Source organism: Lutra lutra, chromosome 1 (assembly GCF_902655055.1).
Source record: "Lutra lutra chromosome 1, mLutLut1.2, whole genome shotgun sequence".
NCBI classification, from domain to species: Eukaryota; Metazoa; Chordata; class Mammalia; order Carnivora; family Mustelidae; genus Lutra; species Lutra lutra.
In genome coordinates, this window is record NC_062278.1 from 208834521 (window position 1) to 208862329 (window position 27809).

At 51.6% G+C, this 27809-nt stretch overlaps 1 protein-coding gene across 2 annotated transcripts; it reads right to left on the bottom strand.

The window, feature by feature from the left end:
• Positions 1-920: 920 nt before the first annotated feature.
• Positions 921-26604, bottom strand: NCAN (neurocan). 2 transcript variants are annotated; one of them, XM_047696420.1, is made up of 15 exons: positions 26487-26604; positions 21759-21838; positions 20438-20851; positions 18096-18270; positions 17855-17982; positions 17001-17294; positions 16036-16626; positions 14363-15841; positions 10458-10574; positions 9099-9212; positions 7598-7756; positions 6505-6587; positions 4435-4579; positions 3509-3691; positions 921-3267 (listed from the first exon to the last, which is right to left on the bottom strand). In XM_047696420.1, exons 2-15 carry the CDS (start codon positions 21829-21831, stop codon positions 3122-3124), a joined length of 4101 nt encoding a protein of 1366 aa, XP_047552376.1. In that variant the 5' UTR covers positions 21832-21838; positions 26487-26604; the 3' UTR covers positions 921-3121. The 2 variants fall into 2 exon arrangements, with proteins under 2 accessions (XP_047552376.1, XP_047552387.1); XM_047696431.1 differs by lacking the exon at positions 3509-3691.
• Between the last annotated feature and the right edge of the window lie 1205 nt (positions 26605-27809).

The following is a 27809-nucleotide window of genomic DNA, read 5'->3' on the forward strand; positions in this document are numbered from 1 at the left end:
TCCTGGTGTCCTTGCAAAATGTGTATTATTCTGTTGAGTATACGTTGTAGTTTAAGAGCATCTGTATTTTCTTTTCTGTCAACGTTTTATTCATATACTTTGCCTATTTGGCTATTGGATTATTAGGGTTTTTTTTCCCCATTAGTTTGTAGAAGCTCTTTATGTATTAAGACAAGTCCTCTATCACTGATTTGAAAAATTTCCCAAGTTTGGCATTTGCCTTTTGACTTTGTTTTTTGTTTTGCTTTGCTTTTTGTTTTGTTTTTGCCACTGTTGTTTTTTTCTTTTCAATCCTTTTTTAAAAAATATTTAATTTATTTATTTGACAGACAGAGAGAGCACAAGCAGGGAGAGCAGCAGGCAGAGGGAGAAGCAGGCTCCCCCCTCCTTCCCAAGCAAGGAGCCTAATGTGGGGCTCCATTCCAAGACCCCAAGATCATAACCCAAGCTGAAGGCAGACGCTTAACCATCCAGGCGCCCCTGCTACTATTGCTTTTTAAATAAAACCTAAACTCCTCACTATAGCCTCTATGGTCCCGAGTTGTCCATCTTCTGCATCTCTGATCCCATTTCCTTCCACTATCTACCTCTACCACTCTGCTCCAGCCACTGTAGATTCCTTGCTGTTTCTCAAATAACCGATGTCCTTTCTGCAAGAGGATGTTTGCCTTTGCTCTTCCCTCTGCCTGAAATTGTCTTCCTTTCTTCCTCTTCTCATCTAGTAAACACTATTCCTCCCTTAGATTCCATTCACCTCCTCTAGGAAGCCTTCCTTGACCACCTCCCAGGGGCCATGTCTGTCTTGTTCACCGTTGTCTCCCCAGCTCCCAGCACAGTACACGGCTCATAACAGTTGCTCAGTAAGTACTTGCTGAGTGAATAAATGAAGAAAGGTCCCAGGAGGTGACAGGCAGGTTGAACTGTTAAAAAATTTTATTAAAATGTCCAAGAAGTACATTAATGTCCACAGTGTCAGATACCACAGACCCACAGAACACTGCAGCTCACAGCAAAACCAGCAGAACCTGAAGCTGTTCACACGCACACACACTCACACGCATGCCACACACGCGGCACACGCAAACACACACGCACATCCCCAAGGGAAAGACTAAAAGACAAACCACCCACTTTAGAAAAGACCAGAGCCCCCTCCCACCACAGAGCTGGGATGGGGGCAGAGCAAGGGACTAAAGGGGTCAAGGGCAGGGAGCATAAACCAAGACACCCCCCCAAAAAAAATTGCATCCCCAGCACCACCCCCAAAAGGAAAATTATTTTATGACATGAATTACTGAAGATGTGTTATTATATTTTTAAACCAAAAAAATTATCAAAGCAAGAAGGCAAATGTACATCCCTGGGCTTTCTCTATGACTATAAGGTGGCACAGTGGACAATGTCTATAGCAGGGAAGACTGACAACCATGGTCAAGGACAAGGGTCTAGTTTGCACTTCTCAGTCTTATCCTAAGTCTGCCATGTATGTGAGAGAGTGCGATTACATTTCAACCCTTTCCCCCAAAGTAAAGGGCAGTGTTTGGAGTCACAGTGGATGGACCAAATCCTTGCTCCCTTCTTGGCTGTGACTTCAAACCAGTGCATTTTTCTTATCTGAGCCTCAGTTTTGTCATGTATAAAATGGGGAAATAATGGTTCCAAAATCACCCGGCTGTCGAGAAGACTCAAGGAGAGAGTGTGTCTCTTTAGCTCAGTATCGACTCCACAGTATTATTTCCCAGGAGGAATATAGGCTCACTGAACACGTTTCTTTCTCTATGGAACCCTTGGACCATATGTTTGCTTATTTTTCTTTCCTGCAGAGGACCATTCTCCACTGTGGTTTTTAACACAAATCCACAGATTTTGCCCAGAGTAGAGGAGTTGAGAGCGGACAAAACATGGAGGATAAGGTGTGGGTTTTCCTGCCAGAGATCAGAGAGCTGAATCCTGGCCTTTGGCCTGGAAAGTTCTTTTACAGGTTGCAGATTTGGGGGAACAGATTCAGTCAGTTCTTTCCCACTTAAAAGATTTTTTTAAACGATGAGAGAAAAATGTGTGTGTGTGTGTGTGTGTGTGTGTTTCGGTTTTAACACTGTGCATTTCTCTACAACATGACTGCAGGTAGATGTCACTACTTCAAGTTTTAAGCGTTTCTAGTCCGCCAGGCAATGAATGGAGACAGGGATGGGGCAGGAATAGGAGTGGGACCCAGGGCAGGGGCACTACTGATGTCTCTCGAGGGATGGGTATGGGCACTGAGCTAGAAAACTTGGTACCTCCTTGGTCCAGGAAGGAGGTTCTTTGTCTCCCTGAGAGATGGAGGGGGAAGAAATCTGGGCTCATCAAGCCCTAAACATCCTCTCTTCTGTGTGTGTGAGAGAGATTCACCACACATACAGAACCACCAAATCTCAGCATTGGACTCGACCTGGGAGGGTAAGCAATACACCTTCCCTCCATTGCCCATATATTGCTCTGACTATCCTGACCCCTAACTCTGAGGGCATAGAGGAGGTTGTTCTAAAACATTCCTAAAATTCAGTATGTTGGAGTTCCACACTCCATTTATCCCCCAAGACCAAAGACGGAACTTGGGCTGAAGTCCAAGGTGGAGGAAGAGCAGCTGTCAAGTTCAACTTTCAACTCCCAAAGCCAACAACCTTAACTAAAAGCTCCAGCCCGCATTTAGGACATCTGATGGTTTACTACGCCTGCATGTCTGGTGTGATAAGCAATTCCTTAGTGTGAATCTGAATATATACCCTTGCACCCTCATCAAAGCCTTAGTTCAACAACCGGTAATCAGCCTCGCCAACAAAAGACTTAACCAGTGCAAAGAATGATCTTTGCTGATTGTGCTTCCCTCCACTGGGAGATGCTCCCAGAGTTCAGCCTGACTAGAACTGACTTTTCAGATACCTGGCTTTGCCTGCCAAGTGGACCTTGTGTATATAAGAAAGAGGAGAGAGTAGTTTTTTACAAAGGGTTATGGGGGCGGGATGTGGTTTGGGGCACAGGGGCTTCCAGACCCTCTTGTTTTTCTCTGGGCTCTGTCTCCCCAGGTGAAGCCTCCAGAGAAGGTGTGGGAAGGGGGTTGTGCTTCCTTTTGCCTGGTTTCTCAGCAGAAATTCCCTTCTTCCTTCTCCCAGTCCTCCACTGGGTGTTTCTTGTGTTTTCTGCGCTCTTTGCGCGATTTGTGGTGGTGATGCTGGTGATGGTGCTGGTGGTGGTGATGGTGTCGCCGCATCCGATGGGACCGTCTGGCTGTGGGGAAATGAGGGAGGACAAGGAAATGGCAAGAGGTGTTGAGAGGAGGGTGGCCTGATGCAGCGAGCCTTTCCAGGCGGAGGGGAAATGAAGGAAACACCAGACGGGCTGGTAAGTTCCCGCTTATCTGCAGGGCTGTATTATCAGGCAGATCAACATGTGTAGTAATAAGATGTTGTGATTGTAGACTACAAATAGCTGGAAACCTGTGTTGGGGTGTCTGGGGACAGCCACTTACGTTTGGTACAGACGATTTGGGGCTGGTCCCACTTGCCATTGCTCCGGCATCGAATTATGGCCACATGGTGCTGGGTAAATCCTTCATCACACTGGTACCGTACAGTGGCATGGACATTATACTTGGTCTTGCGAGCACCAATGGGTGAGGCATTCTGCACTGCCGGAGGGGGACCACAAAGCACTGGAGACAGAGGAACCACCAATTAGGGAAGTGGCCACATCTGGGGCTGAACTGGTTTCCTCTCTTTTGGGGTATAAGACACCCGTCAGCAAAATCTTGCCCTTTGCCCAGCTGTGACTTCTCCAGCTGGATGTGACTGTGTCTGTCTCCTCTATCCAAACCAGGAGCTCCTTAGGGACAGAAACCTCCTGGACACATCCCACCCTCCTCAGTTCTTATGCATGATGGCAGAGAAGGAGGTGGGAGACAAGAATAAACCTGTGCAAATGAAAAGAAGAAAGGACACGAAAACTGGCAAAGAAACACAGGTAAGAATAAACAAAAGTATCAGAGGTAGGTGGACATGAGAATGCTTCCAAGTGTTCTCTTAATATGTAAAGAGCTCTTACAAATCAATAAGACCAACATGCCTATAGAAAGTTATGCAAAGGAGATGAACTATTTTCCCAGAAAAATAAACACATACAAATAGCTTATTGACATAGGAACAGCTGATTATTCTCATGCTTAAAGACATGCAAACGACCATAACAAGTAGATACTATTTTTTCCCCTCTCATGAACAAAGAACAAAATTTGGAGAACACACAGAGTTGGCCAAAGTGGGAAAAAACGGTCACTCTCACACAGTGCTGTAGTGAAAAGTGGGCAGGGCTGACTTACACTTAGAAAAACTGAAATAAAACAAAGAACCAGTGAGTGTGAGAGGCAGGAGGGAAGCGGTGGGGCGAGTAGCAGCCTACCTGTTCCCTTCTTACAGACGTAGGGGAGGTTGTAGTTGCAGGGAACGTCATTCCAGCGCCCGCTCTCATGTGCAACCATCACCACACAATCCTCCCCGCCCGCGAAGAAATTGTCAGGCTGGTTCTCCCGCCAGTTCTCATATTGCTGCGGGAATAGGAAAGAGAGGGACTCAGGTTCTTTCACTGCCTAGCGCAGGACTCCCCTGGCCAGACCATTCAAACTTTAAGGACTCAGTGTTTCAATTTACACAATGGGCACTACTCTGCCTGACAGTGGCCTCTGCTATACTCGGAGTCACCCCTCCTTTGGCCAAGAGGCGGCAGTGCCCTCTTCCTCAGCCCTCCTACCTCCTTCCTTTCTCCCTGATAGTCTGTTTTCCACACGGGTCACTGTTACATGAATAGCTGAACAAAGGTCCCAGAGGGATTCCCTGAGGAGGCAAGGGGATAGCTGAAGACTCAAGGATAGAAATGGCAGGGAACAGAATTCCAAGCAGAGAGAAGAGCTAGTGCAAAGGCCCAGAGGCAGGACAGAGCTTATCCTGTTTGAGGAACAGAACGGAGGCCAGTGGGCGGGAGCTGTTAGATGGAGTTGGGGTGTGGTCAGGAGGGGACCAAGGGCCAGTTTTTGCACCAGTAGAGGAGATGGATTCTTTTAAACTGAGTATACTATGTATCACATAAAATTTACCATTTTAACCATTTTTAAGTGTCCATTTCATTGGCATTAATACGATTCACAACGTTGTACAACTCTCATCACTATCTATCCCCAGGATTTTGTCATCCCTTTAGACAGAAACTCCATCCTATTAGCAATCACTCCCCATTCGGCCCTGTCCTAAGCCCCAGGCAACCACTGATCTATGTTCTGTCTCTACGAATTTGCCTGTTTTAGATATTTCACGTAAATAGAATCCTACGTCATACAATATGTGGCCTTTTTATGCTTGGCTTGTTTCATTAAGCATAATATTTTCAAGTTTCATCCTCATTGTACCACGTCTTCACTTAGTATCCAAACAGTGTTCATCATATGGATGGACGGCATTTTGTTCACCCATTCACCTACTGATGGACATTCGGTTGTTTCCATCTTTTGGCTATTGTAAATAGGATTGTTGTGCACATGAGGGTCCAAACGTCTGTTTGAGTACCTGCTTTCACTTCTTTGGGGTATCTCCCTAGGAGTGAAGTTTCTGGGTCATGTGGTAATCCTGTGTGACTTTAACTTTTTAAGGGACCGCCAGACTGTTTTCCATAGCAGGAAGAGGCGGCCTTTTATCTTGAGAACAATAGAGAGTCTGAGAAGACTCGACGCAGGGAGAATCATGATCTGATGTGTGATTTTTAGAAGGTCCCCGTATATATAGGTTTTCCATTTGGGGTGATGAAAATATTCTCGAACCAGACCAAGGTCACGGTTGCATAACACTGTGAAGGTACTAAATACCACTGATATACACAGTTTAAAAAATGATCGATTTGGGGGGCAGCTGGCTGGCTCAGTCAGAAGAGCATGCAACGCTTGCTCTCCGGGTCGTGAGTTCCAGCCCCCCATTGGGTGTGATGACTTAAATAAAAAATGTAAAAAAGGAAGCTTTAAAATGATTAATTTTATGTTATGTGAACTTCACCACAATTGTTCAAAAAGTTCTCCTGGCTGCCAGGTGGAGGGGCAGGAGTGTAGGTAGCGAGTGTGTTGGGGATGGGGTTGGGGGGGCTGCTGGAGGGGTCCCAGCGAGTGATAAGGGAGGCTGTAGGGCCATCGGAATATCTTAGAGTCCATGGCTGGAGGACAGGGTCGTGAGCAAGAGGAGGCCTCAGGCCCCGGTCCTAGGTTTCTAACTTTAGCCACTGGGTAGACCAGATGTTTACAGGGCTGGGAAGTCAAGGGCTATCTGGGGCTTTGCTGAAGCTCCTTTGCCAACCAACTTGAGAATCTCAGAGCTATAAGGACCTCTGATGGATCTGCACAAGAGGGTAAAGTCAGGCCAGAGCACAGAGCCCACGTAGGTCCTATCCATCCCACTGTCCTAGGGAGACCCAAGCCTGGCTCCTGCCACTCACCAGCCCCGTGTTGTCCGTCCACTGGAAATCCCTCTCCACGATCCTGTCATTCAGGCCGATCCACGTGTTTTCACGCCCAAAGCCTGCGAGTTGGGGCATCCTGAGGGCTGGGTGCCCACCCCTCCCCCAGCCTGGGATGTGGGCTGGAGGAGTGGTGGAAGGTGTGGGAAGGGAGGAGCCCAGCCCTTCCCCCAGCCTCTGTGTGGGCTCGCTCCCGCTCCCTCGCTTCCCACACAGATGAGAGGGGGAGGGGGAGGGAAGCAAGAAAAAAGCCGGGATTAAGCTCCAGTCTTGCCATGATCTGTGGCTTAAACAAACAGCCAGAAGAAGGAATAAACAGAGACGCGTCAGATCTTTGTAGAAAAGGAGAGAGTAAGGAATGGGAGAACCAGCAGTGGGGTCGGACAGGGCAGGCAGGTGAGCGAGTGAGGGCATTAGTCACTGACTGTCATAGAGGATAAGCGTGTGTTTGATTACGATGGAGGGGAAAACAACAACAACAACAACGAGGGAACCAGGGAATGAACAAATGAAGGAATTAACATGGGAGGGGAGGGGGGAAATGTGAATAATTGGATGGATGAGCAAATGGCACGGGGATAATGAATAAATCAATAAATGCCAGATTTAATTGATGCAAGGCTCATTTTCTAGATTTCTGCAGAGCTCCATCCTCATTTCAACCCCCACATCACAGATGCCTTTTCATTGCCCTCTTTCCCCTGGCTCTGTTTTGTCATTTGTGCACTCAGGACCAGCTAAATTATAGTATAGACTTATTTAATTAGATATTTACTTGTTTGCCTATAGCCCCCGCAAGAACGTCAATCCCTGAAGACAGGACAATCTGTGTCTCACTCACTGTTGTGTCCCAGTGCCTGGAACGGTGCCAGCACATACTCAGTAAATTTTTGGTGAATGAATGAATGAAGTGAATAAATGGAATGACGAGTGGATAAACGGACACGTGAATTCAAGGGGTCAGGGCTGGCATGAATGCACATAGCTTCAGAAAGGTAGTGTCTTCAGGACCCTAGGGGATGCCCTGGCAAAGGGACTGCAAGGGCCACCCTGCCCACCCCAGCATCCCTACTGTTAATGAAGCTGTGTTCCTCAGGTGAGTGGATGCTGGTCAGATGGCCAGCCCGGCGGCGGCAGTCCCTCTCGGCGTCCTCCCACGCCCGTCGATGGGCGAAATAGCGGTAGCAGTGGCCTTGGAACTTGTGCCAGCCGTGGTCACAGCCCTCCGTGTCTGGGAGGTGGGATGGGAGTGTGAGGGAGACTGGCCTTGGGCCAAGCCCCGCCCTCCTGGCCATGAGCACAGCCAGTGAGTCAGAGAGAGGACAAAACCCAAGGTTACTGTGGGGCCAGATCACCCCTCTTCATGTCCCCATCCCCCAGAGGCTCTACCCTCCCCCCACCCTGGTCATCTCTCCCCTCCCATATTCACTTCTCTGTTGCAGGAAGAGATTCAACTGGAGATCTTTACACCCACCCCTCTCATCCCAACTCTGACGTCTCCTTCCCTGATTGGCCCGCACACTCTGTGTGGCCCCGGGGAACTCAGGAAATGGATCTCAGAATGTCCTAAAATTTCTCTCCTGCCAAAATGCTCAGATAGATATTTTTCCCAAAGAGCTACACAAATAGCCAATAAACACATAAAAAGATGCTCAACATCATTAGCCATTAGGAAATGCAAATCAGAATCATCATGGGACACCACCTCACACCCACTAAGAGGGCTAAAATTAAAAAATAAATAAAAAATAAAAAGGGAAACACCAAGTGTTGGCGAGGATGTGGAGAAACTGGCACTCTCGTACATTGCCAGTGGGAACGTAAAATGGGGGCAGCCACTGCAGGAAACAGCCTAGCAGTTCCTCCAAACGTTGAACACAGCATTGCCGTGTGACCCAGCCATTCCTGCCAGGTGTAACCAAAAAGAATGAGGTGAGAGGAAAGGAAACTGGTGTCTAAACAAAAACTTACACATGAATGCTCACAGTGGCACTCTTCACATTAACCACAAGGGGAGGAACAACCCAAACAGCTACTAAGTGATGAACAGATAAGGAGAATGTGGTTGATCCCTACAATGGAATATTACTCAGCCATAAAAAGGAATGGAGCCCTGATTCACACGACAATGTAGATACGTTTTGAAAACATGCTGAGCAAAAGAAGCAGACACAAAATGACACACAGTGCGGGATTCCATTTATATGAAACGTCTAGAACAGGCAAATCCGTAGAGACAGAAAGGAGATCAGTGGCTGCCAGGGGCTGAGAGAGGAGGATGGGGAGTGACTGCTCATGGATACAGGATTCCCTTTCAGGGTGACAAAAATGTCTTGGAAATGGCTAAAGGTGGTCGTTGCACAACATTGTGAATGTACCGAATGCCACTGAATTGTACACTCTAAGGTTAATTCTATGTTATGTGAGTTTCATCCCCAAACGACAACTGATCATCTGTTCAACCCACAGCCACAGAAGCAGAGAGGGAGACCTAAAGCACGGGAGGGGCACGCGTGGCCCAACCATCAAACCCACTCCTTGGTACTATTTCCAGGGTCTTGGGAGAGACTCACCTTTCTCGCAGAGGCTGCCCCCATAGCTGGGGAGGCAAAGGCAGACGAATGTGTTCACTTCATCAATGCAGGTGCCTCCGTTCTCACAGGGGCTGGAGACGCAGTCATCAATATCTGGAGGGGTGGGACAGAGTCAGAGGTCGGCCTCCCCTTGGCTCCCAGGCCCCACAAGGAACCAGGCAATAGATGAGGTCATGATCCTACCATCCGTCCTGGGCCAGAGAGAACCAACGGTGTGGTCTGCACAGCTGGCCCAAGGACTCTGGAAGTCAAGGGGAGGAACCCCATGCAATTAACATGAATTAGCATTAATGAGAGCAGATGCCACTGCGCCAGCTGAGGACCAGGGAGTGTGGAATGTTCCACTGGACTTCAGAACAGTGAAAGTAATGCTCTGGCAACCAGACTCACAGAATGTCGAAGATGGAAGGTCTTTCCAGAATGCGGAACTTAGGGAAACCGAGATCCAGAGCATTTGCAAGGACACGCGCCAAGACAGGACGCTATTTGTAGGTGGACCTAGCTATCATTTGAGCTCTCCTAACAACTCCTGTGTAGACAGTGCCCGGGATTTGTATACTTTGGGCAAGTCCCTTCCCTCCTTGGGACTCTTTAATTTTTGCAAAGTGGTGATGAAAAGAGCACCTTCTCAAGGGTGACTGTAAGTGGAGGGTTGGTAAAAGAGTTCAAGAAATCACACTGCTGGGGCGCCTGGGTGGCTCAGTGGGTTAAGCCTCTGCCTTCGGCTCAGGTCATGGTCTCAGGGTCCTGGGATCGAGCCCCTCATCGGGCTCTCTGCTCAGCAGGGAGCCTGCTTCCCTTCCTCTCTCTCTGCCTGCTTCTCTGCCTACTTGTGATCTCTGTCTGTCAAATAAAGAAATAAAATCTTAAAAAGAAAAAAGAAATCACACTGCTTATGTTTATTATAATTCTGTAATTAGTGTGGTTGTGAAGTCAATGAGGTAGTGCGCAGAGGTCAAGACTGATAGCATTTATATTTGTTGTTAAAATTTCATAACTTTTCCTATTTCCTGTGTTGAGCTTTCGGGCTCAGAAGGGTCCCCTCGGATCTGGGAGGAGTCCAAGCCTTATCGTTTATCTTTCCCTCTCATCCCTGCCTGATAGTAATGGGAGGCAGCACACCTGAGCCTTGGTCCCCAGGACAAGAGCTCAGCTGTTTGGTGCTGGTTCAGCAAATTGGGGCTGATTTATTGGCTCCGAGGAGATGGGGAGGGGAAGGGAGCTTCTGAAATCAGCCTTTTTTTATCCCTGAGTCCTCCTGGGGATGTCCGTTGGAGTAGACCCCAGGCCTCGGATTCAAACAAGTCTAGGTTCCCATCCTGAGTCTGGGGCACTCACCAATCTCACAGTTCTCCCCGGCGAAGCCCTGGTCACAGCTACAACCGTACATGGTACCGTTGGCCTTACAGGTGCCCCCATGCAGGCAAGGGTTGTTCTCGCACAGATCCAAGGCAGCTGCAGAATGGACAGGCAGTGTGGAGAGGAGGTAGGCCACCATGTTGCCTGCTCTCCCAGAAGCCAGACCTAAGACTCCCCAAAAACCCTCTCCAGGGAGTCCCCTCTATAACTTCCAGAAGGCAGCTACCGATCTCCTCTTGCATGCTCCTGTGATGAGGAGCTTACTCCCCTCAGGAACTGCCCAGAGCATCAGTGGGCCACTCTGCTTATGCACACTGACTGAACAGGAATGGGCTTCCTGAAGCTTGTTTTTGGAAGTCTCCTGGAATGTGGGTTTAAGTGCCTCCCTGACCTGTCCCTCTCTTCAAGGCATGCCCTAATGGTCATCGTAATTCTCCCAGTTTGGAGCACAGAGGTGGACATAAGGTTCCAAGTGGGGTATAAGCAGCACTGGCAATAGTGGGAATCATCACCTCCCTCATTCTGGTGGCTCAATCTTTTTTGATGCATCCTCAGTGGTTATAATGCAGAGAGGTGGTGGATTATAGTAGTTCTAACCACGAGCTCTGGAATCAGAGAGGTTAGTTTAATCCTTGGCTCTGCCACTCACTAGGGACCCTGGACAAATTACTTCTCTGAATTTCAGTTGCCTCATCTACAAGATAGAAATCAAAACAATTCATCCCTCTCCCAGTCACAACCATAATGTCTTGTCTGGCTCTGTCTATATCAATCTGAGGCATCTTAAGAAGTCTCAGCATTGCTCGGTATGGACTGGGCACTCACGGGGCAGTGAGGAATATGCCTCCTTGTCTCCCTCGCCCACCATTTCCCCCCATCAGCTGGGTTTCCTGGAGGCAGCTGAGTTTCCCCTTGGCCTCTCTGAGGTCCAGATGCCTTGATGGGTGGTCTCCACCCTTGGGCCTGGTAGGGGCAGAGCAAGAATTCTCATCCTATCCCAGGCCAACCTCCCATCTTCTACTGTAGACACTAGAGCCATCACCCAGAGAAGAGCAGGGCCTGGCTTAAAGTCACACAGCAGAACAGTACGAGAACCAAGTCTGGCCTCCAAGATTCTAGAAGTTTAAGGGCCTCTCTCTGGCCCCTAAAATCTAGAATTTGCTTCCGTTTTTCCTGGTCCAAGGCCTCCCAAGAAACTGAGATGGTAATAACCAGTTGGCTTCCTCCCTGGTCTGATCTCTGCTGTGACCCTCCATAGGCTGTTCTCCCCATAGTCGCCAGAGAGAGCCTATGTAACCTGAGTGAGGTCACACGCCTTCTCTGCCTAGGTCCCTCCATGGCTCCCCATTACCCTCAGAGGAAAAGCCAAAGTCCTCACTGCAGCCCACAGGGCTCTGTGTGATTTTTCCCAACCTCTCCCTGCCCCACCTCCTCCTTTCTTCCCCTCGCTCATTCTGTTCCAGACACACTAGCCTTGCTGTTCCTACTACATGCCAGGCAGGGGTCTGCCTTTGTCCAGTTTATTCCCTCCACCTGGAATGCTCTTCCTCTCTATCTCTGCATGGCTCTTGCCTCACCCTCTTCCGGCTTGTTCGGATTTCATGTGGTTGGAGAGGTCTTTCTGACTCCCCCTTTCCACTGTGAGAAAACTCCCACTGGAATACCCCACCCTTTGCTTTATTTTTCTTTTTTGCCCATATCACTTTCTAACCTCCCGTATAATTTGCTTATTTACTAGGGTCATCATTACTGGTCTGTGTCTTCCCCCAGAGCACTGATGCTCCACATGGCGGCCACATATAGTTATTCAAGTTCAAATTAAAATGGAATAAAAGTAAAAACACAGTTTCTCAGTCACACGAACCACATTGCAAGGACTCAGTAAGCCCACGTGGCTGGTTGCTACCATGTTAGACAGCACAGCTCTGGAACATTTCTATCATTTTAAAGTTCTAGAATGCTGCCCTAGAATGTCAGCTTCCAGGGGACAAGGGACTTGGTCTCCAGATGGGGCCTGAAACACAGCACTCACTAATTGCTTGTTAACTGAATGCAAGTTGCTGCTGGCCCTTCTGTCACTCACAGACACCCATGCTAGTCCTCGGGGTGGTGGCATGTGCCCCCGTGGATGGCCAGAGGGGCCTGTGGCTGGATGGATCCGTCCCTGTTACCATCCCAGCACGTGTGTGCACACGCATGGGGCTGCCGGGCGCTGGGACGCGTGAGCCCCGCCAGGTGCCCCGAGCTGCCGACACCTACCCACGGGCTGGCGGTGACTCAGTCGCTCACTGGTGCTGCATTTATTTTTGGCTTCATTAGCATTTCTGCTACAAGCGGGCGGGTGGGTAGGCGCTTGGGTCTCCCCCAGCGTTGGCTGCCTCCCTCTACCCAGGCTGCCACTGGCTTCAGTCTGGAGCCAAGAACCCAGTGAGTCCAAGACAGACGCAACTATAGTCTTGAGGGCTCCACCCAAAGCCCTTTCCTGAGCACCCCTACCCATGATTTTCCCCTCCTGCCTCTCTGAGCAACCCCTTCTCTAGCTCCTCTGGCTTTAAGCCTGCTTCCGTCTGCCTATCCCCCACCACCAGTCTCTTCTCTGCTCCTTCCCTGGGTGAGCTCACCCCTTCCCCAAGACCTCGGGTGTTTGTTTCTGATACCAATGAAATATGCACCATGCGACCTAGTGTCTGGGACACACTGTTGTCCAATGGGCCTTCATTCAAATCTTAGCATTTACGCTCTCCTCAGCGGCATGATTCAGCTGAAGCCACTGACTTCCCTGTGCCTCAGTCTCTCCATCTGTAAAGTGGATCATGCTAGGACTTGTTCCACACGGCCATTATAAGGATGGACCAAGCTGATTCCAGTAAAGACCTCAGAACAAGGGGTGCTTGGGTGGCTCAGTGGGTTAAGCCTCTGCCTTCGGCTCAGGTCATGATCCCAGGGTTCTGGGATCGAGCCCCACATCAGGCTTTCTGCTCAGCAGGGAGCCTACTCCCCACCCCCACCCCTGCATGCTTCTCTGCCTCTTTGAGATCTCTCTCTCTCTGTCAAATAAATAAATAAAATCTTTAAAAAAAAACTGATCCTAAAAAGAAGGGTTAAAAAAAAAAACAAAAGACCCCAGAACAAGCCAACCAAGTAACAAGCGCTGATAAGCCTCAGCCCTTACGGAGGCTTGTGCCCCTGCCCAGAGTCCACTTGCCTCTTGGGCATCCGAGAAAAGGGGATGCCATCCTGGACACCGCCTAGGGGTGACCGAGGCGGGGGGTGGTGGAAGATGGAACCCTGCCTCTGCTATTTGCAGCACGGCCACACTTGGCCTTCAAAAAAAGGAGCAAGTGTAAAACCAGTTGTGTTAATAAGAGTGTTTTGCAACTCAGAAAAAGTGTCTTTTAATTAGCTGCTGCTTTTTTTTTAAACCTCAATTAACCAAAAAGGAGAAAAAAAAAAAAGCCAGCATTTGCTAGCTGAGCTGGCGGGCCGACTAGGCCCAGGAGAACCAGGCATTTGACTTTCTCTGGACTCCCCCAGATAAGAGAGAGGTTAAGGCTTCCACAGACTCGGGCTCTGACTGAAGTCTGGCTACTCACTAGGAAGCAGACATACTTCCCTAAGTCTTATTTTGGTCTCTATAAAGTGGGGGTGATGCCCACCCCTTGTGCCTCTTCCCAGTACCCATTTTCCCTGTGGCTCAAGGGCCCCCACAATCCGCAGCACTGAATCCCACTTGCAATTCCCACTTGAACAAAAAGCCCTTCCTGCCAAGTCTCCTTGCTGGGTCCCCCAGAATAACCCTCCCTTCCCAGCGCTGAGCTCCCCGGCCTCTTGCCCCTCAGCCATGACCACAGTGGGCTAGATGAGGTCACAAGCTTTGAACTCACCCTCCTCTGCACTCCCATTTGCAGGGGTCCCTGGCAGGGTCGGCTCTTCTCCACTCGCTGCCTCTTCCCAGAAGCCCTCCACACCTGGGCTCCCTGCCAGGACCTCCAGCTCAAATTCCTCGGGGCCCAGGGAGGCAGGCGGAAGGGTGCTAGGGGAGTCCCCCGGCACTGTAGGCGCTCCTGAGGAAACTGAGACAGGCTTGTCCACGCTGGCTGCCGTTGGTGCCCAAGAAGGAAAAACCAGCTCCTCTGGGGGGCTGCCCTCATGTGAAGGGACCAAGGTTCCCGGTGTTCCCGGGGTCACCATCTGGCCCTCTGGCTCTGGATAGGGTTGGGAGCTTGAAGAGACCACTGTGGACATGGCCAGGACCCCAACCTTGTCCCCCTGGTCCAGGGACCAAGGGGACATCGCCATGCTTGAATCCACAGCCACTTGAGGGCTCAAGGTAGGGCTTTTGGCTCCCTCAACTACGTGGGATCCAGGTTCCCAAATCCCACCAGCATCACTGGGATCCAGTGTGGTTGTGGAATCTGTGGGCTCCAATATGGTTTCTCCATTTATAGGGGCCCAAGGCTCCGAACTTGGGGTGACCCCAGGAATCAAGACAACTCTGGGGCCCCCTGAGGGTGCCGATGGGGAGCGGGAGTCCAGCCCGTCAGTGTGCAGTGAGGGCCACGTGCCCTGTGCCTCGTCCATGATGGCCTGAGAACTGGAACTGGGGCTTTCCACTGTGCTGAAGACCCCAGACTCAGACCCCGAGATGTCTCTCACTCCTGTGGGCTCAGTGGCTATCTTGGCAGGATAAAAATCTTCTGCCACATTCCTGTCCACAGAAGCTTGTGGACTGGATCTGGGGAGCTCAGTTTTGCTGAACCCAGTAGGGTGGCTCTCCCCCATTTCTCCAAAGTCTGTCCTGGGATGGTCATGACTGGCTCCGGCTTGCATGTCTGTGGCTGTCTGTGAAGAAGCTACTGGACGTCCCGCTCGGTGGCTACCGACTGTCGGGGATGCAGTCTCTCTACTCTGTCCTGTCGGGACTGAGGAGAGGGACAGGGAATGCTCTTCTGGGTCGATGGGGTCCTGGGGGACAGCCTCAGTCTGTGAGGCAGGAGAGGGTGGACCAGTGGCCATGACCTCACTCTGCCCCTTGACCCTGTCAGCCTGCGTGGGGAGGGGCGTAGGGTGTGAATGTAGCCACAGTTTCGGGGCACGAAGCATGGCCATGACAGGGAAGTCTGGGGAAGAGACCATAGGGGACACCCCCCAGGACGCAGTGCTGGGGCCTTCTGAGGGGCTGGGTGCCAGGGCAGTGGCCTCTGAGGGGGACCAGGGCAGGGCAGGAATGGCTGGCCTCACACTGGGGCCCTTGGCTTCCTCTAGCTTCAGGCCAAGGACACTGCTGGGGGCTGGGATGCTAGGTGGTACAGCAGTTGGGGGCCACAGCCACGGGTCTGGGGGGCTCCTGCCACCAGGGAAACCTGAAACAATATTAACAAGAGTAATTCGAATTATCTCTCAGTGGTACCTTCTGTTGAGTCCCCTTGGCCCAAGGAAGAGGGGGCTTCTGAGGCTTGGTGAGGCCGGGGGCCCCAGCTGGGATGTGGAGCCTCTTCCTGCGTCCCCCTCAGACCACCCCCCAGCAGGTCCCACCTCCCCCTTGAACCCCACTCACCAGCTTCAGGCCCATCCACTTCATTGGTCAGCACGGCCCAGGGGCTTTGGCTCTGGGTCTTCCCTGAGGCTTCTGTGGCTCCCGTGGCCAGCAGAGGCTCCACGTGATTCCCAGCAGCCTCTGGGGTTGGGGGCTGGGTGCCGTCCTCAAGCCCCATCTCCAGGCCTTGCTGGGGTTCCTGCTGCTGGAAGTGGCGCCCGTTTAACCCTTTAAAGCGTCCCCTCCTCCTGGGTATGGGGCCAGTAGGAGTGGCCTCCGTGTGTGTGCCCACTGCAGTGCTAGGGCCACTAGGGCTGGGGGCCACTGTGCTCAGCCACACTTCTTCAGTCTCCAGGGGGGGCCTTGAGGCCAGCGTGAAGCCTCCAGAGGTAGGGCTGGGGGTCTCCCGAGACTCCTGTTTCCCTGCCAGGATCAGAGGCTCTTCCTCCCCACTGGACACTACAGGTTCCTGGAAGTCGGGGGTGACCATCTCCTTCCCGATGCTGGGCTCCAGTTCTTGGGTTGGGGGCCCTTCTGCTGACAGAATCTCCCCCTCATCCCCAGATGAGGGGGTCTCTGGGTCTCCGTGTTGATGTGGTATAGGGTGATGAGCTGTGGGAGAAAGCCAAAAAGGGTGTCAGGTCCAGGGGCTGGCTGGGAAGTTCTACCAGAAATCTACTCCCATTCCAGCATGCTGGGGCACAGACCTGTGTATCTGTCTCTCTGTGCCCCTCTGTCTGAAACTTTTGAGTGGTTTCTGAGATTCACCCAGACTGAGAGAGGAAGATGCGAAGTTATCACCCCCACTGTTCAGGCTAGGACCCACTGTCAAGGTCAGTCAGGCCTTCACCCAGCGATGGCGCATGGCAGAGCTCATTTCCAAGGATCTCTCCTCCATCTGGGCTCCGCCTCCACTAGAAGGCAAAACTCCCAGGGGCGTGGCCTTGACCTGGCTGTGTCACCTCGGGGCGGGCCCTTAAACGCACCTCGGAAGCAGTAGGCATCGAAGCGTTCTCCGGGTGCCGGGAAGCCGGTGCGGTTGGCGAAACGGTAGACCGTGCGCACGCCCGGGGCTGGGCCCCCGCAGCGCCGGCGCGGCGTCTGGATCGGGTAGCGCACGCTGCCGTCGGCCAGCCAGCCCGGGTCGCACTGGTCCAGGCCCTCGTGCCAGGCCAGGTGCAGCTGTCCCACCGAGGCTAGCACGGCGCCCTGGCGGCGGCACTGGGCACGCGCGCCGGCCAGTGTCAGGCGGCGGGCCGGGCCCACGTAGAAGACCTCGCCTGCGGGAAGGCGCGGGCCAACGTCACGCGGGCCTGGAGGATCCTTTCCCAGAGCCCGGGAAGGGGGACCCACTCTAAACCCCAGCCTGGTCGGGTTTGGGTGATGGCTAAACCAGGCAGGGACAGCCACAGCTGTGCTCACCCTGACCCGTCTAAGTCTCTATCTTTCATGCAGTACTAAGAGAAGGGCTTTAACTTCTTTTTACAAACAGGGTAACTCAGGCCCTTGAGTGTGCTGGGTTTCAGAGAAATGGAGGGGCTTGGTGAGGGAGCACTCAGAGAGGAAAAGGATGGTAGGAAGAGGGAGAGGGCCAGGGAGAAGGAGAGGCTCAGAGAAGGGACAGGGTCTCAGAGAGAGGGAAGGGGCACAGGGAAGGAGAGGGGCTGAGGGAGGGTAGGAAAGCTCAGAAAAGGGTGAGTTCAGATACTGGCTGCAGGTTTAGAGAAGGATGAGACTTAAGAGAGCTAGCTAGGCAAGGATTTAGGGACGCATGGGGGTTGGGGAGGTAACCAGGGCTCCAGGAAGTGGGGTGGGGGTGTCCTGCCAGCCCCAGACTTACCCCCCAGCTCACGGGCAAAGCAATACACATCGTAGAGTTCCCGTGGGTCACGCCTCCCATAGCTCCTCACCCCTGGAAGGCTGCTACGGTCGCCATAGCAACCAGGACGGGACTGGGTGATGGGATACCTGACAAGACAAGGAGGGGGTCCCTGTCAAATATGTGAGCCTGGGGCTCCCCCATGACCATCTTTCCCCAGGGTCTAGGTCTCCATGTCCCCTGACCCTGTGTGCCCCCTCACCGAACAGTGCGGTCAGAGAGCCACCCGGCATCACAGTTGTCAAAGCCATCTTCAAAGGCGGCCTGTAGGTGCCGTGGGGCTGCAATGGTGGCTGAGCTGAGACGGCAGGCCTCCTGGGCCTCTGCGAACGTCAGTGCATAGCGATCCTGAGCTGCCCGGTAGTGGAACACAACACCTGTGGGAGAACATCCAGGATAGGGGCTGATTTATGCTGGGATCTTCAAGAACAGACCTCCCTCTTGCAGAATGCCCCTTCCCCTGGTTTGATAATAAGAGACCTGCCCCCCTATAGTGCCCTGTACCATGCCAGACTGATATGCCCCCATTTTTAGATAGGGAAACTGATAAAAATGGCCATAAAGGGCTACAGTTTGTCAAAGGTTTACCATGTAATAAGCATTTATAAGCTTTTTTCATTGAAATCTTATAATAACACTATGATTCGCCCCATTTCCAGAAGAGAAAACTGGGGCTAAGAGAGACTGAGGGACATGTCCAGTTCCACACAGCCCGTGTGAGGCACAGCCAAAATTCCTAGCCGGGATGGTCTGGCTTCAAAGATAGCACTCTCCATGGCCAGGTTTAGACCCTGGGAGTGACAGGAGGCATGGAGAAGAGTACGAGAAATTCTGCCTTTTAAGAAATAAGTACATCCTGGCACCTGGCTGGCTCAGCTGGTTGAGCAGGCAACTCGACCTCGGGGTTGTGAGTTCAAGCTCCACACTGGGTGTGGAAATTACTTAAAAATAAAATCTTAAGGGATGCCTGGGTGGCTCAGTTGTTAAGTGTCTGCCTTAGGCTCAGGTCATGATTCCAGTGACCTGGGATGGAGCCCTGCATTGGGCTCCCTGCTCGCCAGGAAGCCTGCCTCTCCCTCTCCCACTCCCCCTGCTTGTGTTCCCTCTCCCACTCTGTCTCTCTCTGTCAAATAAATAAACAAAATCTTAAAGAAAAAAGGGGGGGATTAAATATATGTATTGATAGAGGAAGCTATGGAAGATGACAATGGGAGATCAAGTGTTTCTTGCTCAGCCTGGAAATGGAGTCATGGAAGACTTCCTGGAGGAGGTGACATGGGCTCACTGTGACTGAAATTCTGATTAAGGGATGAAAGAAATATCTGAGCAAAACAAAGGAATGAAACATTTTATTCTCTTTTATCAGAGCCCCTGGAAGGCAACAGCTGCATCTCAGTTATGATTCTATCCCCAGCACCAGACTAGCATATGGTGGGTGCTTAATAAATGTTTCATTGAATGGATTGGTTGAACAAGCCCAGAGGTGGAATTTACTTCCTTCCTCATTTACCAGTTTCCTTCAAGCTTTATCAGTTTTGAGCAGCAAGGCCTTGGAAAAGGAATAGTTGGCTGACCGCATAAAATATGCAGTGAGACACTGTTGCGGGGGGAAGACTTGGGGTGCAGGGACTTGCCCATGGCCAACAAAGGTTAAGGGAAATCAACTTCCCAGCAAGCATCCACAGGATGTTTTCCACACAACACACGCATTCACTGAGTCCTTTGTCAATTACCTTTTTATGCATCAACTGTGCCACACCCTGTTCTTGGATTTTGCTTTAATAATCAAGAAATTTTTTTGTTTTGTTCACCTTGATCAGTGAGGAAAAGAAGCACAGGATATTTCAACAGAAGAAATTTAATACTGGAGTGGGTTAATCAGGTATTTGAGGACTTGTTATTTACTTAAGATATTTTTTCAATTGACTTTAGAAAGAAAACCTCACTCTTTAAAACATAAATTTATTTTATTGTATTAAAAACATAAATTTATTGTAAAAGCAAATCTGTATTCCTATTTCAAATAGAAAGTCAATATACTCTGTCTTATGGGAAAGTAGGTAACCATGGAAGGGACTTAAAGTTATAAAAGCCTATAAAATACTACGGTCCACAAGAGACTGAGCCAGAAGCTGCTCTCTCTTAGCTAAGAGAGAAGTGTGATAGAAAGGGTAGTCCTGGAGAAGATTTTCTTTTTCTTTTTTTTTTTTTTTTAAGATTTTATTTATTTATTTGGCAGACAGAGATCACAAGCAGGCAGAGAGGCAGGCAGAGAGAGAGAGGAGGAAGCAGGCTCCCCGCTGAGCAGAGAGCCCAATGCAGGGCTCGATCCCAAGACCAGAGATCATGACCTGAGCTGAAGGCAGAGGCTTTAACCCACTGAGCCACCCAGGCGCCCCCTGGAGAAGATTTTCTCTGGGATGTTATCAGAAGACTCGAAAGAGAATCATTGTTCAAGGAGTGATCTCTAAGGTGACATTCTGTGGATGAGCTTCAGGCTCAGCCCCCCTCCCAGCCTTGTCCTCTCCCCTGCCCTCAACTGACCTGTCACCTCCAGGGGCACTAGGTCCTGCTCATCCTCGATGCCCCTCACCACCTGGCAGCGGTAGAGCCCAGAGTCGCTGGCCCTCAGCGGTCCCAGTAGCAGCGTCGCGTTGGCCCGGCGCCGTGGGTAAGCAGGCAGGGACACGCGTCCCTGCCAGCCCTTGGCCACTCGAACCACGTTGTCCTTGGCCACCAGGATGGGCAAGTCCTGACGCTGGCCCGATGCAGCCCGCACCTTGGTCCACTTGATCCGAGGGGCTTCTCGGGCTGTACCTGGCCGTGGCCGCAGGGTGAAGAGACAGGGCAAGGCTACCAGCTCAGCCAGCGCGGCCCGAACCAACCCGGACCCCACTTTCTGCATGTGGAGCCCCTTGTTGATGGTGGCAGAGGCAGCAGCAGTGGCATCCTGTGTGCCTGGAGTGGAGAACGTGGAAAGAGGACAGGACTCAAAGACAAGGACTAGCAGAGAACGCTATTTCCCTCACTTTATGGATGGAGAGACTGAAGCCAGAGAGAGTAGGTTGCCTAAAACTTCATAATACAGTCAGCGGATCCGTGATGTGCACAGATCTGTGAGCAGAAGAGGTGTAATAGGGTCAGATCCCTTCATAGTTCTGCCTCCACTCCAAAACCAGATCTTGGCTGCCAGGGGTTTGACTCTCTGTCACTGACTCACTGTGCAGCCATGGGAAAGTCACTGTCCTTCTCTGAGTCACAGTTGCTCCAAAAGTTAAGGAAGAGGCAGCCATGAGAAGGGAAATGTTTGTGTTTGTGGAGTACCTTCTAGATAATGGACACTCTATACATAGCAATCAGTTCATTTGATTTTCATAACCATAGGCCGAGGTAGCCATGTCTCATTGTGTTTCAGGGGAGTTGAGGAAACTGAGTCTCAGACACATCATTTGTACTTGCCTAAGACTACAGAACAAATCAGGAGGCATTTCTAATGCCTGGGCTTTTAACCACCACTGGGGAGATGCCAAGGAGAGTCACACATACCTTATTTCAATTGTCCCACCCATGGCAGGCATCACTAATCAATCTCTACACTATTCTCATTTTTTTCCCCCTCTCTCTCCAGCTCATCTCAGCAAAACAGTGAGAGGCAGGAACCTCCAGCCTCCGCTGGCAATGACTAAAAATAACTTCTCAGGTGTCTTGTTCGCTTTTGACTGTTCAAAGACCTTTTTCATCTATTCTCATTTTATTCTCCAGACCAAGCCAGAGAGCCAGCAGGAGAAGGCTCTAGAGTTAAAAAGCTTCCCCATCTTGTCAGTACCCCAGAAACCAACCTCTCCCACCCCACAAGCCCACTCACTCTGTTCCCCAGCCACAAACAGCAGCATCTGGAACATCAGGAGGCCTGAGGCCCAGATAGACATGGCCCCCATCCTGGACCTGGAACAAGATGGAGAGAGAGGTGGAATGGGAGTGAGTGTAACCTTCCCAGACAGTGTGGAAGGACTAAGTCCCCCCACTCTACACATCTGGAAACTGGGGCTCAGAGCAGCTAGTGTGTCACTCAAGGTCACACAGTCAGCAAGCAAGGGTTGATCCAGGATCTAAGCCCAAGACCAGCTGACTTCAGAATCCCAACAAACAAGTCTCACAGTCAGAAGCATGCATGCTGGAGTGAATCAGACCTGGGGTTATCTCTCTGCCTGTTCTTTGCTGTGTGACCTAGAGAAAGCAGATTAGCTTCTCTGTGCCTTGGTTTCTTTGTAGGTTAGACAGGGATAACATCAGGTAGTTGGAAGGAACAGATGCATAAACACAGTCAATACATATAAAATCTCCAGAACTGGGGCATCTGGGTGGCTCAGTCAGTTAAGCATCTGCCTTCAGCTCAGGTCATGATCCCAGGGTCCTGAAATCAGGCCACACATTTGGTTCCCTGCTTTGTGGGGAGCCTGCTTCCCCTCTCCCTGCCATTCCCCTTGCTTTTGCACTCACTAGCTCTCTCTGTCTCATAAATAAATAAAATGCCTAGAACTGCTTCACATGAAGGAGTAAATTTGAGCTGCTGTTATTATTATTTAAAAAAAATTATTTATTTAGGTGATCTCTACACCCAACCTGAGACTCAAACTCATGACCATGAGATCAAAAGCCACATGCTCTTCCAATTAAGCCACCAGCCTCCCCTGAGCTGTTGTTATTATTATTATCGACATTAACACAGCCAAGTTCAAAATCTCATTTTTCAGGTTGGCCTCACCCATAAGACTAGGGTTTCCTAAAGGGCAGCAGTCAGTCCCAGTCTGCCTGGGGTCCCCAGTCCTGGCAGTAGGCTGGCCTTCATGCCAGCCTTTAATCTGGGTTTGCTGACTGACACGATTCTCAGCTTCAATTCCAGGATTTGGTTGTCGCCAAGATTCTATTCTTGGTTTCTGGGATTTCTGAGAAGCTGCCAAGTCCCAGCTGGAGGAAGGGGCCTCACCCCTGCCCACCCTAATCTCTTTCTGAATTCATACCGCCTAGTGAAGCTGCCTCCTAGGTCCACAGAGAAACTCCAGTTGTGGGTCCGGCCTTCTCCAGGGGTTGTGGCCCTCCCGGCATAAAATGGGCAATTACTGAGTGCCAACCATAAGGCCCAAACCAGACACTGGGACACAGCAGTGCCCTCCCGGGTTTCACATCTTTCCAGAGACTAGAAACCCTGGGGAAGTAGTCCCTCCCCAATGTGTTCCAACCCTCTGTACCACTCCCCTCACTGGGACTCAGGAGGTGGGGACAGATGGCAAGTTAGAGCACACTCTATAAACCCAGCTTTTGCACCCTTACCCCAATAAAAGGATAGCCCTGAGAAAGGAAGTGTAGATAGAGCCAGAATGGGGGCTGTGGAGGACAGCTAGTCCTATCCCTAATGACCTTTCCCAGATCCCAGAGGCCCTACTGAGAGGCCAGCCAGGGACCTATCCGTGGTGCTGAACTCTGGGGCAGCAATGAGGGGACATTGCCCAGAGGGGACACTGCCACTTAGTCTCCCTGCCTTCTTCTGGCAGCACCTCCAGCCCAGAGAGGGCTAGCGGTTTGCCTAAGGCTGCACAGCAGGGTAGAGTCCAGACCCAGGATGGTGTTCCCAACTACCAACCCGTAAATCTCAGCAACTTCTCTCTCCATTCCAGGCTGTCCTCATTTCTACACCTTGGAACCTTGAATAAGTTTGATGTCCCCTGATGGCTGTTCTAGGCCTGGCAAGGTATTAGAGGGTGGGGCAGGACTCTGGGCTGCACCTGCCCCAAGACAGCTTTAGGAGGGGGTGAGTTCAGAGAATACACACACACACAGAGTATGATTAAAAGCACAGATTACATCCAGGGGTGCCTGGCTAGTTCAGTTGGAGGAGCATGTGACTCTTGATCTGGGGTCATGAGTTCAAGCCCCACACTGGGTGTAGAGATTAAGTAGGAAAAAAAAAAAAGCTCTGCCTCTACTTTTCATACATTGTATGACCCCTTAAACAGGCTGCTTCATCATCCTCAGTCTCTCCAACTGTAAAATGGGGATCACCCAGGATGTACCTCATAGGGTTATGGTGAGGATGGAACAAGCTAAGACTTGTGACGTGCTAGAAATGTCAAATTAAAAATCAGCTTTTTGTATACAAAGCCTCATGTACACACACAAATGTACAGAGGTGATCCAAACAGTGACAGTTTCAGGTGCACCCTCCCACATGCACACATTGCACACATGCCCTCCCAGATGCACTCTGTTCCCTCCACTTGCACCCTCACACACCCACACCTCTTCTCTTAAAATACCTCCTCCCCAGAGCAGCCAGAGGTGAGCATTTACACAGCTGTCTGGGGCTCGTCCCCTCATGAATAATGCACAAGCCTCATGCATATGCAAACAGGGGCCTGTGGGGCCTTGGAGGAGGGGCGGCCCGGAAGGAGTGTGTGTGTGTGTGTGTGTGTGTGTGTGTGTGTGTGTGTGTGTATTCTTCCCTCATACCCACCTCCTGTCTTAGTGGGGACTGAATGTGGGTGAGATTGCCAGCAGGCGTTTTTGTGTGTGCCTAGATGCACATCGGGATGCTGTGTCCAGGCAAGGATATGAACTTGTGCCCTGTGATGTATGGATGTGTGCATGGGTCTGCAGCCGCTCTGTGTACTGCATGGAGCATAGGAGACCCACTGTGGTCTCTGGGTGTGCGGGTCCGAGTGCCCCTCTGCAGGGGCCATGAGCACATGTGTGTTTCTAGCTGGAGTCTGGGCATACTTGTGAGCATGGCCATGACCGTGGAACTCCTCAGAGAAGAACAGAAGCCAGGCTCAATAAACCATCTCAGGCTGCCCCTTGGGAACCTGAACCCCAATGTCTCCCCATTAGCTCCCCAACTCTGCACACAGACCATATCTTACACCCCCATGCTCAGGGTCCACACCACCAATCACAAGGAGAGGACCCTCTTTCTGTACATGCAGCCACATACCCCAGACTCAGAGCCTGGGAGACACACACGCACACTCGGATCCACAGTGACATTAACAAAGAGAGACAATATGGGCACTTACAAGGCAGGCAGCACGTCTTCTGCACAAAGACACACACCCACAGTCTCAGGCTCTCCACATAAACCCCTCGATGAGGCCATACCAGCAGACACAGTTCCTCACACACACTCACACATGGTGATGCCAGCCCCTGGCACAGACCAGGCTGGATAAATGTGGCCTTGGTGACTGGTGGGCACACATCATTTTGCCACCTGGTGATGTGGCCCCCGGCATAAGTTTCCTGACAAAGACACAATCTCAGTCACGTTAGAGTCACAGAGGACCCCAGACCCTCCATGGGCACACAACATCTCTCAGCATGGGGTAGACACACACACACACACACACACACACACACACCACCTCCTGGGGCGGGGGCACCTTCCATCTGGGAATGTCCCTGAGCCAGCGAAGGTGCTGGGTTCTGAGGTCCCAATCTGCCCACCCCTCCCTCTCTGCCCTTCCCCCACATCCCCCGCTGGGGCCCAGCGCCAACCCTCTCTTCATCCTGGCTGTCTCCCATTAATGCTGCTGAGAGGAACAAAGCCCCGCGCACAGAAATGGGGGTCGCTCCTCCCTAGGCTGGGCCTGGGGTCCCAGTCCCCTACTTTCTAGTGCCTATGCCCCCAAACCAAGCCAGGACTTCCACAAGCATCTCTGTGGGCAGATTGAACTAAAGGGGTGAGGCAAGAGTCTGTGTCTCTCTGTGAGGACACGGTCAGATGTGGAGGTGCTGGGAGCGGCCCCCCCTCTTGGGACTGGGTGCCCCTCACGGGTCCTGGGGATCCTAACTGGGGGCTTTTGTTGACTCACACCTAGCATTCACCTGGGAGACCCAGTGTGCTCCCTGAGAGAAGGGACACCACCCCAACTCCAGATCTGAGGGAACAACAGGGACCACCTTGGGAAGGAGCCCCCCAGAGCCTCCTCCCTGAATCAGGATGTTGTGACAGGACCTGGGCCAAAAGGAGAGGGAGACTGTAGGGTGTCCCTTTCCTGTGGCGGTTCATACTCAGGAAAGACCCCCTTTCTTCACACTCAGGCTAATCTGCAGGGCCCCCCTCCCCGCTGCAGTCCAGCCTGGATTCCTCCATTCATCTGCAAATTGGGAATCCCCACTTAAAATCCTGGGGTGTCTCGTCTCAGACACTAGGATGCCCAGTTCTGGAGCCCCCATATAGCATCTGGGTGTCCCCTTCTTCTCTCTAAAGTCAGGGTGCCCTCCCTTAGCCTTGGTTCCCAGTGTACCCTCCCCACTTCTGAGACCCACCCCCAGTCCTGCCCCCTCCCCACCTTGGGATTGTCTCCGCATTCCCCGGACAAGCCGGGGATTGACCCCCAAATCCAAGTCCCCCTGATATTCCCAAGCGCCCTCCCAGTTTGCGTTCTCTCCCCAACCTGGGTCTCCCCTCCCCCCTATCAGCCCCCCCTTTTCTGGGGGCTTCTCTCTGATCCCAGGCCCCCTCCCCAATCTCGTGCTGTCTCTAATCGAGAGGACCTCTCCCCCAACGCGGCCCCCTCCCCACGACGGACCCCCCGACCTGACTCCTAGCTCGGACGCATCCCGGGGCGGTCGCGCGGCACAAAGGACGCTCCGGCTCGCCTTGCTCGCGCCGGGTCCAGCCCCTGCGCCCTGCGCTCCGCTCGCCCCAGAGCCGCTTCAGCGCTTATAAAGGGGCCGCGGGGCTGCTCTGCGCATGCGTCCCTGCCTGCCGGAGGCCTCCGGCTGCGCGAGAGCGGGGGCTCCACCTACCTAAAGCCCCCTCCCCACCTCTGTCACCTCACACCCCACCCAAGGGAAGACTGCGTCTGATTTCCTGCCCATTCGCTCATGTGCCCCAGGAATCACATTAAATATTCCCAGACTCCCCATAGTGGGGTCTGTCCCATCTTACAGATGTGGAAACTGAGCCCCAGGGAGACGAAGTAGCTCCCGCCTTAGCGCGGAGAGGAAGGGCAGAGCTGGGATTCCAACCCTGTTCTGCCTGACTTTCCAGGGCTCACACTTGAAGCAGTTTTGGCTACAGTTGCTGTTTTATCTCCCGTGTAGAGAGGAAGCTCAGGATCAGAGAGGATAGGAATATCCCTGGGTCACATAGCTGGTGAGAGACTCGCAGCGCTGGAGCCCAGGCTTGTCACACCCCGCAGCTGTTTCCATCAGCTGCAGCCTGAATGTATCATTCTTTCATTCGTTCCTTCATCCAGTGGGCATGCATAGCGCACGAGCAGATACTGTTATCACAGGAATGCTTTTGCTTTGGGCAAGTCTTTGCAGGAAGACTTCCACCTTAAGAAGTCTAGATCCATTACAAAGAAATATTATTCAGCCATAAAAAGGGAAGGAGCGCTGCTACACACTACATCATGGATGAATCTTGAAAGCATGCTGAGTGAAAGAAACCAGACACAAAAGACCATAGTATGGCTCAATTTATATGGCATGTTTAGAACAGAAAAATCCAGAGACAGGAAGTAGATTAGCGGTTACCAGGGGTTGGGGGAGGGGCAATGGAGAATGACTGCAAATGGGTGCCGGTTTCCTTTTGGGATGATGAAAGTGTTCTAGAACAAGATAGTGGTGATCGTTGCTCCATCAGGCACATATAACTAATGCTACTGAATTGTACATCTGAAAATGGTAAATTCCCCCTGATCCCAGGCCCCCACGTGTGTGTGCATGCTGATGGGGGGACAGACAAATAGGTGACAAGAAAGTTTTGACAATATTACCAAAGAGCAAAGAGGGGATGGAAATGAGTGAAGGTTGAAGAAGAATCTCAGGGAGCAATGTTGCCTCAAGGCATCGGTACGGGTCCGTGTCTCGTGCATGTGGCCCCAGTCTTCTGGTCCAGGAGTGGGCGAGT